This window comes from Pipra filicauda, unplaced genomic scaffold, assembly GCF_003945595.2.
Source record: "Pipra filicauda isolate LSUMZ 115617 unplaced genomic scaffold, ASM394559v2 scaffold630_size309391_pilon, whole genome shotgun sequence".
In the NCBI taxonomy this organism is placed as follows: domain Eukaryota; kingdom Metazoa; phylum Chordata; class Aves; order Passeriformes; family Pipridae; genus Pipra; species Pipra filicauda.
The window spans coordinates 213,042-229,665 of record NW_024104788.1 but is presented as its reverse complement, the minus strand read 5'-3'; the positions used below and the strand labels follow the sequence as shown (position 1 = coordinate 229,665).

Sequence of the window (16,624 nt, the reverse complement as noted above, 5' to 3'; positions counted from 1 at the left end):
CCTCTAAGCCTGGAATTGGCGGAGATATGAAAGGATGAGATTATCCTTCTGCTACTGACACTTCCCATCAGATCTTTAGGCATCAGGTTTAGATCAAGGGCTTGGTTTACAAAAGCATTTTGGCACCCAACTCCCTCCAGGATTATTTTTTTTTTTTTAATATATATAGATTTTTTTTTTTAATTCTTCTTGGAGCCAGTCTGCATCTTTTGGTGATGAAAGGCCTGTGGATATCTGCACCTCGGAGGGTTTCTAGCCTTTGTAAGGTATAATATTGTTAGTTTGGGAACAGCTCTCTCCTTTGGGGGTAACGAGATTCCCGGGGAGTCGTGTGGATTGGTGTAATTCAGTAGGAAATGGGTCTTCAATTAATGAGTCATCAGAAAACAGCTTTTCCCCACATGAAGCCGGTAACCAAAACACTAAACCATCAGGTGCTGCAGTAAATATTCCTCTAACGACGCGCACGGGGGGGAAAATAAAAACTTCCAGGGAAGTTCAGTACAAAGAGCTTGGTTGTTTATAAACAATAATGGTCTGAAAGAGGAGGAAAGGGGGGGGGAGGGAAAAAAACACCACGAGGAGGTTTTTGGGTGAAGCGTCAGGGCTCGGTGTGCCGGGTTACATCACCTGGACCACGGAGTGCCAACGTGTCACCCTGCCCTGGGCACCCCCGGAGGGTCCCACGGGGTGTCACAGAGGGGGACACCCCCTGAGAGGTGTCACAGAGGGGGACACCCCGGGAGAGGTGTCACAGAGGGGGACACCCCGCGGGAGGTGTCACAGAGGGGGGACACCCCGCGAGAGGTGTCACAGAGGGGGACACCCCGCGAGAGGTGTCACAGAGGGGGACACCCCGCGAGAGGTGTCACAGAGGGGGACACCCCGGGAGAGGTGTCACAGAGGGGGACACCCCGGGAGAGGTGTCACAGAGGGGGACACCCCCTGAGAGGGGTCACAGAGGGGGACACCCCCTGAGAGGGGTCACAGAGGGGGACACCCCGCGGGAGGTGTCACAGAGGGGGACACCCCGGGAGAGGTGTCACAGAGGGGGACACCCCCTGAGAGGTGTCACAGAGGGGGACACCCCGCGAGAGGTGTCACAGAGGGGGACACCCCCTGAGAGGTGTCACAGAGGGGGACACCCCGCGGGAGGTGTCACAGAGGGGGACACCCCCTGAGAGGGGTCACAGAGGGGGACACCCCCTGAGAGGTGTCACAGAGGGGGACACCCCGGGAGAGGTGTCACAGAGGGGGACACCCCGCGAGAGGTGTCACAGAGGGGGACACCCCCTGAGAGGTGTCACAGAGGGGGACACCCCGGGAGAGGTGTCACAGAGGGGGACACCCCGCAGGAGGGGTCGTGGCTGGTGCCGGACACCCCCACGAGCATCTCCCGCCCCTCCGCTGTGTCCCCTCGCATCCAGTGTCCCCTCCAGCGATCCCTGGAGAACCAGAAGGGACCAAACAGATCAGAAAAAAAGAGCGATTTCAACAGGTTTCTTTTTTTGTGCCTCGCAAATGAAGGTGATTTACTCGTCCTGATTTCCCTGCTTGATTGGAAGGCTCCTAGAGCACGGCTAATGCCGCCGCGAACATTTTTTGTTATTTAAAAACAAATTGACTTCACTTCTGCGCTTTCTTTCCTCAATTACCACTAGAAAGAGGTGCTGCAGCTCACACTAATGGCCGTCTGGGGAGCTTAGGCTTGAAAAAACCCCATATTTTATCCAACCAAAGGCAGCGCCAGCTTCTGGTTTAACACTATTGACTCCAAGAACAGCAGCAGCCAGAATATCCCACTCCGTTTAATAACCAGAATCAAACACCCGGCTTCCCTAATCTTGATTAACCCTGCTATCCATCAACTCCGTGTGCCAAACATCTCAGGAGGCTCCAGCTCCCGATTTAAGGCCCTGTAACAGCCACCAGGGTTTGGTTTTTTTTGTTTTTGGAAGGGCCTGGGAGGTTTGGGATGTGTTTGTTGCTCAGCAGCTTGGAAACATTTATCTCAAAAACCAACTTGGGGTGATCTGAGAGCCCCGAGCAGAAGCTGAGCTGACCCAAGTCAATCAGAGTTCATGGACGTGAATAGAACCAGATTTTATCTCTGCCTTAGATTGTGTCAAATAACCCAGCTTAATAGCCACGAGCACACTGAGGATTTCTAAATAAAGGGGTGGGTTTAGTCCCTTTAAAACATGCTTAGAGTTCTCTGGGTTAACCAAAATCTCATTTTTTTTCTACATTATCTCAAATTATGTAAGCAAAAGAGACACAGTAAAATCGTTCCACGCAAAGTTTTAACCTCTTGCACATCCACATCCCCCTGCCCCAAGCTTAGGGCTAGAGAATAATTGATTCTTCTGCATTTTCTCTACCAGTTTCGGTTTTTAAAGTTTTTATTTCTAAGTTTATAGCACAGCTTTTAATAATCTTGATTTGCTATACCTAGTGGCCGTTAAAATTATTTCTTATTGCTGCTCACCTGCCTGAAAAGGGACGTGACCATGAGCCTTTGTGAAATTACGGGTCCAAGTCTTGCATTCAAAGCTCCCTGCAGGCAGTGGGAGGGAGGACTGATGGCAGAAACTGATTTTTTTCTGGTGTCTATCACAGCTTTTGGTTGGTAACCTGGCAGAAATCAGCGCTAGCACCTTTCAAACATCACCCTGTTCCTCAGCTTTCCATATTCAAGGAACGCTGAGGCTTTCCAGCCACTGAGCAGCGAGAGCCTGGCAGCATCAGGAGCAGAGGAGGTGAGGGACCCAATCGTGCCTCGAGACGCAGAGCAATGCATTTCTTCTGGAACTACCTCACTGGATTTGATTATTCCCAAAGTCCCTCCCATTTTTCTACACACACACAAGGCCAAAGAAAGGCTTGGTTTGGCCTGAGGAACCGTCCCTGCCGCGGTTCCCGGTGTGATGGGAAGAGCTGCCTGCCCTCCAGGGAGCGGGACCCAGACCGTTCCAGTGCCATCATTCCTTTGGCAAGGCGGGAGCACATTTCCCCGCTGAAGCCACAGAGGACATTAAGGGAGAGGATCTTGCATGCTGATCAAGATAGCAGCGCAATCCTAGCCCAGAGCACATTCCTGATCCACTCCCGGGCTGGCTGGAATTGCGCGGTGGAGCAGCAACAGGAGCCGAGCAGAGCAGAAACTTCCAGCACCCACACTCCCCTTTGCTTTTCCTTGCTTCCCCCTCCCCTCCCTGTGTCCCCCACATCCCAGAGCCTCCTTACCTGGCTCCACCTGGTCCGGTTCGTGCCGAGTGTCTGTGGAATCTGCCGCATCCCCGCTCATCTTGATCTCTGCAAAAGGAGGCACAACTGATTTTAATAACAGGTCACAGTCCCAGGCAACAGGCACATGTGGCTTCCACTAAACAGCACAAATGAATGTGTAATTATAATAAACCATCAGACTTTCAAATTTCTGATTCCTCAACATACAGGCACTAGAATATTCATCAGCTCCGAGGATGCACTTTCCCTCCTGTTGCTCTTTGCATCCCCCTCACTCCTTCTCCCCCTCCCCACCTTGCTGTGGTGCTCCCACCCTTCACCCACAGGACGAGGGGTCGATTCACCACACAGAGTCCCCCCCAGCCCCACTGGGCTCTCCCCTGAGCTTCCCAAACCTGCTGGGGTGGTCTCCCTTTGACACCCTCCTCCACCACACCTGCATTGGCAGGGGATCCCTCCCAGCTCTCCCCTCCTCTCCCAAATCCTCTCCTTGTCCCTCAAGACGGCCCATCAAACTCGTTTTCCCCACTCCATCTGATCCCTATTTGCCCACTGTTTTCCCTGTTTTCTCCCACGTGCTCACACCCCTCACAAGCCACCGAGAAGCTGCTTTGCTCCAAAGCATCATCCCCAACCCAGGAGCACAAAGAGACCTTTCCCATCAAGCTCCTGAATATCCCCCCCGCCCATCCTTATCGAGGCCAACGAATTTGTCATTTACCCTTGAAGTGATGGCTGCCACCACACCCGGGGCCACTTTCTCCTTCGGGCACGGCTGAAAGAAAAGGTGGGAATGGTCAACTTCACCCTGGATTGCTCATCTCCTCCTTAAAAGAGGCCAAGGACACAGCGGTGAAAGAAGGGAGAATATCTATTCAAATTCAGATGGACACCCCCTCGGCTCTTACACCTTTTGCACGGGAATTTTAACCGTTTCCAGACTAGATGGAGGTGAAAAAGAGAGAGATAATTTTTTTTTTTATCAAGACCCGAGTGATTTGCATGTTCTTCCTGCAGCCAATCCCGGCCACAGGCTCATCCCATTTGCATCGGGGAATAACAACAGCGGGGAAGCCGGGCCAGTGTTTGCTGTGGGTTTTTTGGGGTAGAGGAGGCAGGTGGAAGCCATCTAAAAGCATCATGCAAACCTTTTCCTCTTCCCTATATCCACCTTTTATTGCTTCCAAACGGCCAAAAGGATTAGAAGAACCCTGTGGGGTTTTACACCCATTTCCCTCTGTTGCTCACACTAAAACAGGCAGAGCTTTGTGTGTGTTCAGGTTCTGTTCTCCCCTATTTAAACAGAAGATAATCTGCTTTTTGGCCAAGATTTAATATCTTTGATCAAGTTAATGTTTGAAACTTTCTTCAGTAAAGGAATAAAGGTAGGAAGAAAAAAAAAAATCAGGATTTTATACCAGAGCACAGAAACTTTCACATACTTCAGAAACTTCCTTCCCTCAAATTATATTAAGGAGTGAGGGGAAAAAGGAGAGAGAGAGAAAAAAAAGTTGTGGGATTTTTTTTCCCCTTCAAATAAACCCTCTGCAATTAAGACATGAATGTTTAGTGGGGCTTCTAAAGCATTTCTACTGCAGGAAGAGTAATTACCATCAGCTATAAACATCTTCTTGCCTTGTAACACTGCCAAGGGACCCTAACTTAGGCAATCTACAAAGCACAAAGTTTTGCTGCCTGCCAAAAAGTATCTTAAAAAAAATAAGAGGCAAGTTCTCATAAAATAGAGGAAGAAAAATCTAAAAGCCTGCAGAAGTTTGGTGCTTGCTTTGGTGAGAAAGCCTGAAAGCTTGCAAAAAAAAAAAAAAAAAAACCAACCAAAATACATGTTAGTGAAAGGAAATATTTAAACCCCAAGATCGAGGAGCCCTGAATGGGCCCAGAGCAAGAACTGGAACAGCTCAGGCAGAGCTGAGGGAGGGATGAAAAAGCAAAGCAGGAGAAGCTCTGTCCCTCCTGCAGGAGTGACCCCCCACCCCCTCGGCCATTCCGACCTGGGGTGGGTGGGGAGGGAAGGAGGAATTGCTGCTGCAACTCGATTCCATGTGGCATGTTATCCATCAGTGGAATCCCCTCCTCCCGGAGCCGGGAGATAACGAGGTGCCCTGTGACCCTCGTGGAAACAGCACGAGGGTTTTATTTTCACCAAGATTCAAATTCCCATCGTAAACGTGCACAAGTTATTGCTGTTTAAATGTCTTGTGGGGAAAAAAAAAACAAACAACCAAACACAAACAAACAAAAAAAAAACCACAACCAAAAAAACACCAGGAAGAAAAGGAAAATCTTTTTTATCAAAGCCTACTGTTCTGAGAGGTTTGGGGCTGGCCAGCTTTTGTATCCCTGTGGATCATCCTCCAATGATCCTTAAGAAGAAGCAGCAGACATACAGAGGAATCACTTTCTAATATGACATAAGCCAACACCTTTTTATTGACATTTAAGAGTCTCCCACTACAACCAGGACAGAGTGATGCAAATCTAGATTTGACCTCTGCTCCATCCAAAAAAAAGTCCCTCAAAGACAAGGCAGGCTGTGAGACTGAGTCCAACTACACACAGCTTTGCCAGGTTAGCAACACACAGAGAATATGCAGGCTAGGAAAAAAAAAAAAAAAACAACAAAAAAACAAACCAAACCTCTCTGGGAAAAATAACACAACTTAGGACTGCCTAATCCTAAACCACAGCCCTATTAGGAGCCGCCACTGCGGCCTGGGCCATATTAAAAATGTGCTGCTGCACCTCAGCTCCCAAACATACCTGGAGTAGGGGTAGCTGGTTTGTTCACCCAGACCAAAGGAGCTCTACCAGTGCAGACACTTCTCTGGGGATATATCTGCATCTGTATTTTTGCTGAAACAAATGGTGTCAGCAAATAAAACCTTTCCCAAGCCCTTGTTCCCCGTAGCTGTTCAGACATGGGCAAGGGTAAACCAGCCTGATGACTTTAAACATGGAATCCAGCGGTGGAGGAGGGGGACCATCACCTGGAGTCTGCTGAGTGTTTTGTGCTTTAGGTGCCTGAGCCCCTCTGGAAACTGCAGGAAAGGGGAAATATCCAAAATGCCTGGGGAGGAGGTGGTGGTACCCACCAGGGAATTCTCTCAGCAGGGAGGAGGGTGTGCAGAGCCAGAGCAGCCCACCCTCACCTGGCACTCTGTGTCTTCCCACAGAATCATTAAGGTTGGAAAAGCCCAGGGGAAAAAAATGGAGCACACCTCTGCAAGCAGCTTGTTACAAAGGGACCCCGAGGTTTTTGGGGACCCCAGAATTGAACAGACTAAACTGCCTTTGCACAAGAGTGAAAAAACCCCTTCCCACCTCTGTTGGGCTCCCTCCCTGCACAGAAGGTGGTTAAAGCTTCGGTCCTTCTGACCAACAGCACGGGGGGATGGAACCCAATCCTGTGCAGCTCTTGGCCAAACGCACCCTGGGAGAGATGCCACTGGCTCTGACAGAGGGCACAGTATCGACCTGGGGAATCTTCTCGTGAGGAAAGAGTCGCCCACAAGCCCAGAGCCTGCGGGGCAGTGTCCCCAGGAGACCCCTCCCAGCAGCACGGGGGCTCAGGAGAGCCGAGCTCCCAGCCCAGCCCAGCCCACGAGCCTCCTGCAGCCTCTCCTCATGGCCAGGGCTCCCCAGCTACCCCCACAGGGACTCAGCCCGCTCAGGGGGGTGCTGGCTGGCCATGGAGGGGCTGTGGGCATTCCAGAGCTCTGGAGAGGTTGGAAACAGCCATGGAGCAGAGGCTTTGGCCACCTCTGCCAGCCTGACCTGTGTCAGGGGGTGGCATTGCTGCACCATCTGCCTTGCCCTCGGGCCTGTCTGCGAGGCCACAGGCAGGCAGGGATTGTTGAGGGGCTACAAGCTCTGAGCACAGACCCTCCCCAGCTCTCCCTGCACAGCAGGACTCCCAACATCCACAGCATGCCAACAGGCATCCAAGGGAAGGAGCCCTGGACTCCCAACACTCACAGCGTGCCAATAGGCATCCAAGGGAATGAGCCCTGGACAGACTGATGGGTGTCCAGGGGAACTAGGGGCTAACTAGGGGCTAACTAGGGGCTAACAGAGCCTTTTGTGCTGCACAAAGCACCAGACACAGGTCACTAGCACATGGCTTCTGCACCCCAACACCCTCCTGCCTGCCCCTGCCACAGGCAGGGCTATTGGGATCTGGCTGCTCCCACCCCAGCCTTGCCCTCAGCTCCGTGTGCCCAGGGATGTGGTCCTTCCCCTCGAGCTCAGGGGCTTGAGCTGAGGGCAGAAGCTCTGTCAGGGTGAGCTGGAGCTCAGCACAGCTCCAAGGGACTTGGCAGGGATTGCCCTGGTTCCCCAGCTAACTGCAGAGCAAGGTCTGCTCAGAGACAAAGTGATACAATCTCTGGATCAGACCCCCTGGAAGGAGTCTCTCTGAGTATCCCTGTTCATTCATTCCTCACCCAACCCAGCCTCCCACAGCTCTCTCCTCATTCATTTCTCCCTCCTTTTCCCTCTTGCCGTTAACTTTTCTCCTTCCAACCCGTGTCCCATCTCACACACACACACCCCTTGCTGCATCCCTCCGTGAATTTACCCCCTCTCACTCCTCCCAGCTCTATCCCCATGGCAGGACCCACAGGTCCCACCAAACCCTCCTTTCCCAGGTACCCGAGACATTTCTAAGCTCTGCTCCCGGCCCCACGTCGGGGCTGGCAGCGGGAGCGCTGCGCCCACACTGTGGGCATGGCTTGGCAGCCCCCTAAACAAACCGGGGCAGCATCCATCCCCGGGGAGGAATGTGGGCACTTCACCAGCCGCTCCAGCGGGAGAAAACAGGAGGGAAAGCAGGGAGGAAAGGTCGCGGGAATCAGAGCAGCCCCATTTCCTGCCCGAGCCCACGGTCCCAGCGACACGGCGAGCTCCAGCCCGATCCTTCCTCAAGCGCCCTTTACCTGCGTGCACAGACTCCAGGTTCACCATCCTGCTGGCGGAGGGAAATCCGCGGTGTGCCCAGCCTCCTGCCGTCAGCCCCAGGTTGCCAGGGGCTGCCAGTTTGCCCTCCCTCCCTTGCCACCCGCTGCCTCTCGAACCGGCCGTGGGTCCGCTCCCGAAGGGACCTAGAGCTCCATTGCCTGTTGCCATGCAGGGCCAGGTGAGCATGCGGCGCGGTGCCACGCCTCGCCCCACCTCCGGCTCCCTCGGGTGCCCTGACACCCAGCAGCTTGGCGTCAGGCCCATGCAAAAGCGCCCATTTGCATATTAGTAACTCGGGAATGGATGGATGAGTCCCTGCAGCGCTGCCAGGGCGTGGGGTGGGGTGGGAAGGAGGGAGAGGAAAGGAAGGAAAGGCGGGTTGGGTTTGCCCGCCCTCGGCTGCGCGGATGCACCCGCAGCACCTGCCTGCTGGGCTGAGAGCGGGGGGCTCCGCCGGCTGCCCCGCATCCCAGTTGTCCTCGTGGATAAGCTTTTGGCTCTGCCCTTTGCCGTGCACAGGTAGGAGAGGCCAAGGCATCGAGCCAGGCTGGGCAGCAGCAGCAGCAGCCCGGAGGGAAGGTGTTGGAGCTGTGGGAACAGCCCCTCCGGCCAGCAGCCCTTGCGCTTCATTTTGGCCGCTGATAACCCTGGGGTGTGCTCAGGGGGATCCAGCCTGTGCTGTGGAGCCTTTGCATCCCCTCAGTCTGCCTTGAACCTCAGTGATGCCACATGGGACAACCAGCACGAAAAGGAAAGTTAAAAGCAGAAAGGGAACCTGCCTCCGCTAAAGATACAGGGCAGGGTTAGGATTAGCACATGGAGACTCCCCTCTCCTGACACGGGCTCTCCAGGGTACATCTGTGTCCCCAAGAAGAGGAGAGAATAGCAGACAGCTCTTCCTCCTTATCCACTTTGTTTAAAGCTGCAGTATTTACCAACTTCCAGGGAAGACAGGTAAAAAAAAGATTCCCTAACGTTGGCTGCTTCTGTTGGAAGCTGCCAGAGGCCAGAGCCCCAGCTCTGTGCTGTGAAAGGGACCGAGTGACCCCGACGGCCCCAGGTGTCACCATGTGCCACCTTGATGACCCCACCACCCCCGGAGCAGCAGGACATCCCCGTGACAGCCCAACCATCCCCGTGACAGCCTGGACATCCCCGTGACAGCCCGGACATCCCCGTGACAGCCCGAGCCCCGGCGCTGCCTCAGCCCCCTCCTGAAAGCGTTAACGCTCAATCGGTAGCTGCCAGGTACAAGCTATCGCACATTCATCTCTCCCTGGGTAATTCACGTTCCAGGGCTCCCGGCTTTCCCACATACTGCTCTCCCTCCCTGGAAAGACAGGTTTCTCGGAAGAGATGGGTGGGCGGGCAGGATCTCCAGCCTCACCTCCAACCCAGTCCGGAGTTCGGGGGCTGGAGCTGCCCTTGGAGTGCGTGGTCAGGGACCTCCATCCTCGGGAGAGGAAAGGGTGGATGAGTTCAATGGAACAAGGAAAGAGTGGAGGGAAGTCGGGGGAAGAGGTGGAAGGGGGGGAAGTTCCCGGGTCATACTGACATTTTCAGGACTGGAGACTTCTGCAGCCGCCGCAGCGCTGCTCCAGGAAGCAGCGAGGTGACACGGGGCGCTTGGCACAGGCAGCTCCTGTGGAGCTGCTGGAGGGGCTGGACTCCTGCCACCGATCCCCAGCTCCGGCCATTCAGGCCCTGAGCCCTGGGGCGTTCCTGGGCAGCTCCTGCTCCGTTTTCTAGTGTTTTTGTCTGGGTTTTCCCCATCCCGGAGACCGACGCGATCAGGTGTCTTCACTGCGTCAAACACGAGCCCGCCGGTGGCTCCCGGCCAGCCTGAAAGGTTGGGGAACACGAGAGCTCTCCTTCCCCCACATCAGAGCACATTTTGGACACGGATCAGGAGTTTTACCCGACAGTGGGCTTTTCTCTCCGCTTTTCCTGGTGCTTTTCCATCCTCCAGAGTCGAGCAGCCTGTCCTGGAGCCCCAGGAAGGCAGATTCTCCCGGGTGGCATCTCCAGCTGGACAGGAATCCTGGGCATCCTCCGGGCAGGGAAGCTGTCCCGGCCACGGACAGGGCACCAGTGCCCTCTCCTGGCCCCAAACAAAGCTGCGAATGACTTTCTCTGGCGATTATTTTGTGGTCAATGAAACAGCGGGGGCAAGTAGTATTTTGGTGGTTTTCTCCCCAGACAGCCATGGGAGCAAAGCCCATCACCCGAATACCCTGGGCTTTGAGGATGTGCTGTGCAGGGAAGAGAGAATGCACTCTCCTTATTAAAAATAGGGGGTGTATCACAGCATCAGCACTTGAAATAAGACCCCCTTCACCAGGCAAAGGCAGATTTGCTTTAACCCCACCTGAGATGATCACTCCTGGATGTCAGCAGACACGCTGCTCTTCTTTTCCGTGGCCATCAATGAACGACCCTCCTGCTCTCATCCTCACTGTGCTCCTCCAGTCCTGCTGCCAATGTTTATTCCCCTCTCGGGGGAAGATAAGCCCTGCAGATAGCACTTGATTTATGGGCTATGGCCTTTGGACTGGAAGCACCAGCTGCAGAGAGACGTTACAAAATCCCCCACGTGCTCGTGGCCGACTGCACCGGGGAGGTTTCCCGTCTCCACCTGCATCAGCTGCTCTCCGGGGTGTTATTTAAGTGTATCAAGGACTTTTCTCGGGAAAAGCAAATGAGCTTCAGTTGTGTTCTCGCAGGGCTGGGGAGGGCGCGGTCCTGCAGGATGTGCGGCTGGACCATGAGCATCCCTGTCCCGGGCATCGCCGTGCTCCGCCAGCACCCACTGGTGGAGGCCGGGGATCCTGCACCGGGTTCCAGGTACCCCGGAGCCTCCCAGCTACAAAACCAGCACATTGGAGCCCGCAGGGATCTGCCCCCCTGCTCCTTATGTCCGTCCCAGCATCCCTGCCCAGCAGGGAGCAGCGGGAATGGGCTACACAGGACTGCCCATAATCCTCTCCCACCCTCTCCCATCCCACCTGCCCCACAGCTGGGTTTAACTCAGCAACAGGGACAAATCCCACGGGGTCCTGCAGACCCAGGGACAAATCCCTGGCAGTGTTGACCACGTCAGGGAAACAGAAATTACTTCACCTTCCCCAGCAACCAGAGGAGAGGGTAAATTGCCTCGGTGGGTGAAGAGGAGAAGGGCTGAAATCCTCGTCCCATCCCTGCGTTCTCCACACTAGAGGGAATCAGTGCTCCACATTTCTGCCTCCAACCCCTGAGAGCTCTGAGCTGGCCCAAAATTGCCTCCCTCCCCTCCCCTCAGCTGTGCCTGCAGAGGGATTCACAAGGAACACCTTCTGGAGGCTGCAGGACCCAGAGGAGCCTCCAGCCTGTCCCCCCATGGGACCAGGTGGAGAGAGGAGCAGGAACCAGCCCTTGCAACCCCAGGACCTGCTTCTACTGCTGCTCTTTTAGTCACCAGAGCTCAACTCAAAGCTCCCACAGTTGCTTGGGATGAGTCAAACCTGTCTCCCTATGGAGAAGCTGAAAGCATGGAATGGTTGAGGTGCAGGATCACGTTGGTTGAGTGTCAAAAATTCCTGGTCACGCTGAGGGCAGGATGTTCTCCCCCCATCCATGGGTCTGCACGAGGTACAGGTTTGAGACTTACCCATTCTTAATCAAGAACCCAAAGTGGATGGGACAAACCCACAGACAGTATCATGCACAGAGAAAAACTTTCAGGCCAAGGATGCTTTAAAAAAAAATTTATCATTACCTTACAAATGATAAATAATTTGTTTTAAAAAAAACAAAAAATCATTTCAAGTGTGTTTTACTTCATGTTCCAATATTAAAATACCTTTCCCTTCTCCCCCCCTTAAGTGATCGATACAAAAATAATTGTGACCAAATTATTTTTTCTTTTTTTTTTTTTGTCAAAAATTCCTGTGTTTTAGGCAAAAAGGCACGTTGTGAAGGCTTTTCACCAGGAGGCACAGGGGGTCCCAAAGACCCCAAGAGCTTCTTTCTCCTCCCTCCTTGTTCTAACTTGAGGCAGCACTGCTACAGTGCTTTTTGTCTGATCCCTCCAGGTTTATACCAGGGCCAAGGTCAGCTTCAGTGTCATCCCTCTTTAACATGGGGGGGAAATCAAGGCACAGCAAAGAGTACAATTATTTAAGAGCTTCTTGTGAATAGCTGGCAGAGTAGGACATAAAACTGGACGTAGATGTAGGATGTTGTCTCCTTCAAAACCCACCTGGGATCATCCTCTCCCCCTGGAACCACAGAGTTAGGATGGTAGTCAAGAGTCACAGGACCAGCACAAAAAGTTGGGCCTTCACTAGTCTAAACAGGGGTTAATTAGAGCCCTAATTACCAGCCCTTTAAGGGGCACAAGTCATTGCTAGGATATATCCCTCCATGAAATCTCTGGCCACAGGAAGGATACAACAGCCAGCAGGGCACTAGAGAAAGGTACAGGCAGCTCTTGCTTTGGGTGGGCTTCGTACCTTCCTTGCTCAGGGGATGTGGTCCCAAAAATCAGCTGTTTTCCCACTGGGAGGTGGTGAAGTCAGCGAAGGGGGTTCTTCAGTGGCAGAGATGTCTGACAACCCAGGTCAGCAAGGCCATTTCTCTCCCTGCCCCGACCACGCAGCTCGAGGCTGGTGGCTGATCAGAGCTGCCCCTTTCACTCCAGAGCAGGGCAACACACCCCCTTCCCAGTGCTTCACCCCCAAAAACCTGCATCCCCTGCTCCCAGGGAGCTGGATTTCTGGCAGCTGGCAGGAGAGCATCACACACAGCGAGCTGGGCCCGCTTGTCCCAGGATGAGGCAGCGGCAGGTGGGGAGGGAGTCACAGGAGGCCGGAAGGAAAGGCACACACACAGAGCTCTCCTGGCACAAGGCACCGCTGTGAACAGCATTCCTTCTTCGGAGCAGCCAGCTCCAGGAGCCCTTGGCATCGTGAAGAGCGGCAGGAGACGAGCTGCCCCTCGGAAAAGTCCCGGGAAGCTCTGCTAAGTCTCCTCATCCCAGAGGCAGAGCTGCTTCTGCGGCACGTAGTAGTCGAAGGTGTAGCCCTTCTGGCAGCTGCGGATGCCACACTTGTAGGAGGAGACCTTGCCCCCGGCGTCCCGGCTCTTGCAGTACTTGAGCATGCAGGGGTACCACTCGATGCTCAGCGAGTAGCTGCAGATGCAGGGCTTCCAACGGTCCGGGCACAGCCGGCAGCGCTGCAGCTCCGGCAGGTCCGAGCCCTGCGGCAGCACCTCGAACATGGAGCCGTCCACCCCTGCGGGAGAGAGCAGGGACACTGCTCAGGGTCACTCAGGAGAGCAGGGACACTGCTCAGGGTCATTCAAGAGAGCAGGGACGCTGCTCAGGGTCATTCAAGAGAGCAGGGACACTGCTCAGGGTCACTCGAGAGAGCAGGGACACTGCTCAGGGTCACTCAAGAGAGCAGGGACGCTGCTCAGGGTCACTCAAGAGAGCAGGGACGCTGCTCAGGGTCACTCAAGAGAGCAGGGATGCTGCTCAGGGTCATTCAAGAGAGCAGGGACACTGCTCAGGGTCACTCAGGAGAGCAGGGACACTGCTCAGCATCATTCAAGAGAGCAGGGACACCGCTCAGGGTCACTCAACATCACTCAAGAGAGCAGGGACACCACGCAGGGCCACTCAAAAGAGCAGAAACATCATTCAAGAAAGGCCAGACCACAGGAGGAAGTTACCAAAGCAAGCACTGCTTGCTCCAGTATGGAACCATCCACCCCTTGGGGGACAGAGCAGAGACATCACCCAAGATCACTCAAGTTGACTCAAGATCACTCAGGAGAGCAGGGACATCACTCAAGAAAGGCCAGACCACAGGAGAGAGCCACCAAGCACTGTTCTCTGCACAGTCCCCAGGGCGAGGAGGAGGAGGCTGGACAGTGTTTCCAGGAGCTGTTTGGACATGAGTTGGAACAGGAACCATGGGATAACAAAGTGCCTTGGGGAAAGTAAGTCAGAAAATACACAAATGAAGACAGTGAAGGGCCTGGAGGGGAAGACTGAGGGGAGTCTTGAGAGAGACTGAGGGGAGACCTCATGGCAGTTCCAACTTCCTCGTGAGGGGCAGAGGAGAGGCAGGGACTGAGCTCTGCTCCGTGGGGACCAGGGACAGGACCCCAGGGAATGGCCTGGAATTGTTAGGAGGAGGGTTAGGTTGGATATTAGGAAAAGGTTCTTCCCCCAGAGGGTGGTTGGGCACTGCCCAGGCTCCCCAGGGCAGTGGGCACAGCCCCAAGGCTGCCAGAGCTCCAGGAGGGTTTGGATGATCCTCTGGGGCACAGGGGGTGACTCTTGGGGATGGTCCTGTGCTGGGCCAGGAGTTGGACTCGATGACCCTTGTGGGGTCCCTTCCAACTCAGCACATCCTGTGATTCTGTGATATTTTTTCTGGGTGATGGACCAGGTGAAAGGTGACTTTGAAAATATCCAGCCAGGTTCAGCAGGAGAGCACCAGCACAAGAAGTCAGATCTGCTGAGGAACAGGCCACTGCAACGTGATACACAGGCCTTAAAGACAGCGAGGAGGGAGCCAAAACAATCCCTGCTGATGCCCAGGAAGCTGGCAGGAGAGATGCCAGCCCCGTGCCAACGTGCTGACAGGAGCGGTTCCAATGAAACCGAGGGAAACTCACCCTTCTCCAGCCAAAACTTGACATCTTCTTCCCGGGTGTAAATGGCTTCTTTGGCCTCTGCACACACGTTGTGGATGTGGGAGCTCAGCTGGGCCCCCTTGCTGAAGTTCACAGCCACGTCCATGCTCAGGTGCTCCAGCCCTCGAACCTCCTCGGCCTGACGCACCGTCCTGGGGTTTTTCTGCACAGGGGGAAAGAATCAAAGCTTGAATCCCGGGTGCAGTGGGTTATTCCTCATAGCGTGCTGTGATTTCACACCAACACACGATGCATCTGTTTAAGAATTAGCCTTCAGACAGCCAACTCCTTCCTCCTCATGGCTGAGACACAGGAGAGGTTCTCAGCTCCCCCTGCCCCAACTCCAGGTGTCAGGGATTCCCAGCACATTTGCTGACACCAAGGGAGATGCACTGGGAAAAGGCAGGAATGGGCTGTGCTGCCAGCACTGAAACAGCCAGTGAGCCAAGGAGCAGCTTTAATAAAGCTGTTTTGTTCAAGGACCTGGCTCCTGTGGCACGAGTTGTTCTGAAGAGAGAAATCCCACCTTTCCCTGGCTCCAAGCAAAGCCAAAGTGATCCTTGCTAGGATCTGGGAGACATGTACCCTGCAGTGGCCACTCCTGAGCAAGAAGTCAGGCTCTCCTCTTCCCCAGCCTGTCCCAAAGATGTGCGAATGGATGTTCCTCTGGAAATGCACCTGGGTGGGAGGCACTTTAAAAACTTGTTGGTGCTGAACCCATCACGTTTTACCACTGCTCTGATTTGCCTGTGATGGTTTCTCAACGTTCTGTCGTGACAAATGGCCCCAGCCCTGACCTGACTTCACTGGGGCAGGGATTTTCATGGCCACCCACCCCCTCACCCTTGATACAGGCTGGACTAAACCCTGCCTCCCTCTTAGGCTCAGTACCACTGATAAACTTGGTTTAATACCAAGTCCCTCAAGCAGGAAGGGTGGTCAAAGGTGTGTCTGAGAGCTGAACACTCAGGCAGCTGCCTGGGAAGGGCATCCAGCTCCAGGAAGGCCTGGATGGAGCCTCGTACCTGGCGCAGCTTGGCCATGGACTCGCTGGGGATGATCTCGTTGTGGTGGAGCCGCGTCACAAAGCACAGAGCCTGGAACTGGCTCTGGCCTCTCTCCAGCTCCCCCAGGATTAAGGCACGGAAGATCTTCACCTCCTGACAGAGAGATACATAACAAGAGTGAGAGTCACAAATCTTTGCCATCAGTGGGGTGAACCGAGAAGCTCCGGCTCCAGAAAGGCTCCAGCCAAAAAACAAAGTCCAAGGTCTCATCCTTGTGCTACCTGAGCACAGGGGTGTAGTCCCAGGTTCAATCCCACCCAGAAGCCTGCAGCGGAGTCACTGCTGTATGGAAAGAATTAAGGGGTTTCCCAACCCCACTGTGGCAAGGACAAATTGCTGCCAGGTCACATCCCACATCCACGGCTTCCTCAAACAGCAGCTGGGGGTTCTGTCCTTCACCAAGAAGGGAGGCAACACTCCAAGGAGCCTTGTTTGGTTTTGTTAAACAAGTATCACACAGCCATTATCTCCATGCCTCACTTAGTAAGCAGTCCCAAATCTCCCCTGCTGCCTTCCCTCACTCGCTTCTGGACAACTGGTATCCTGGAGAAAAAAAATTACTAATTTTTCTGAACCCAAAAGCATGTGGAACAGAAATGAAAATCGAATTGTTAAAGCCAGAATAGCCCATTATGATCAGCTGCAGC

General features: G+C 54.1%; 2 protein-coding genes across 2 annotated transcripts in view; both read right to left on the bottom strand.

The window, feature by feature from the left end:
• POU2F3 (POU class 2 homeobox 3) overlaps window positions 1-8,490 on the bottom strand; it is a 39,791-nt gene extending 31,301 nt beyond the window's left edge. The window contains exons 1-3 of the mRNA XM_039388326.1: window positions 8,205-8,490; window positions 3,971-4,024; window positions 3,247-3,315 (exon numbers count right to left, since the gene is read on the bottom strand). Coding sequence (XP_039244260.1) covers window positions 3,247-3,315; window positions 3,971-4,024; window positions 8,205-8,490 — 409 coding nt within the window. The remainder of the gene's footprint in view (window positions 1-3,246; window positions 3,316-3,970; window positions 4,025-8,204) is intronic.
• A 3,464-nt stretch (window positions 8,491-11,954) lies between these two features.
• The window catches only part of OAF (out at first homolog), a 13,680-nt gene continuing 9,010 nt past the window's right edge, over window positions 11,955-16,624 (bottom strand). The window contains exons 2-4 of the mRNA XM_027717756.2: window positions 15,936-16,070; window positions 14,893-15,073; window positions 11,955-13,499 (exon numbers count right to left, since the gene is read on the bottom strand). Coding sequence (XP_027573557.1) covers window positions 13,225-13,499; window positions 14,893-15,073; window positions 15,936-16,070 — 591 coding nt within the window. The 3' untranslated portion in view covers window positions 11,955-13,224. The remainder of the gene's footprint in view (window positions 13,500-14,892; window positions 15,074-15,935; window positions 16,071-16,624) is intronic.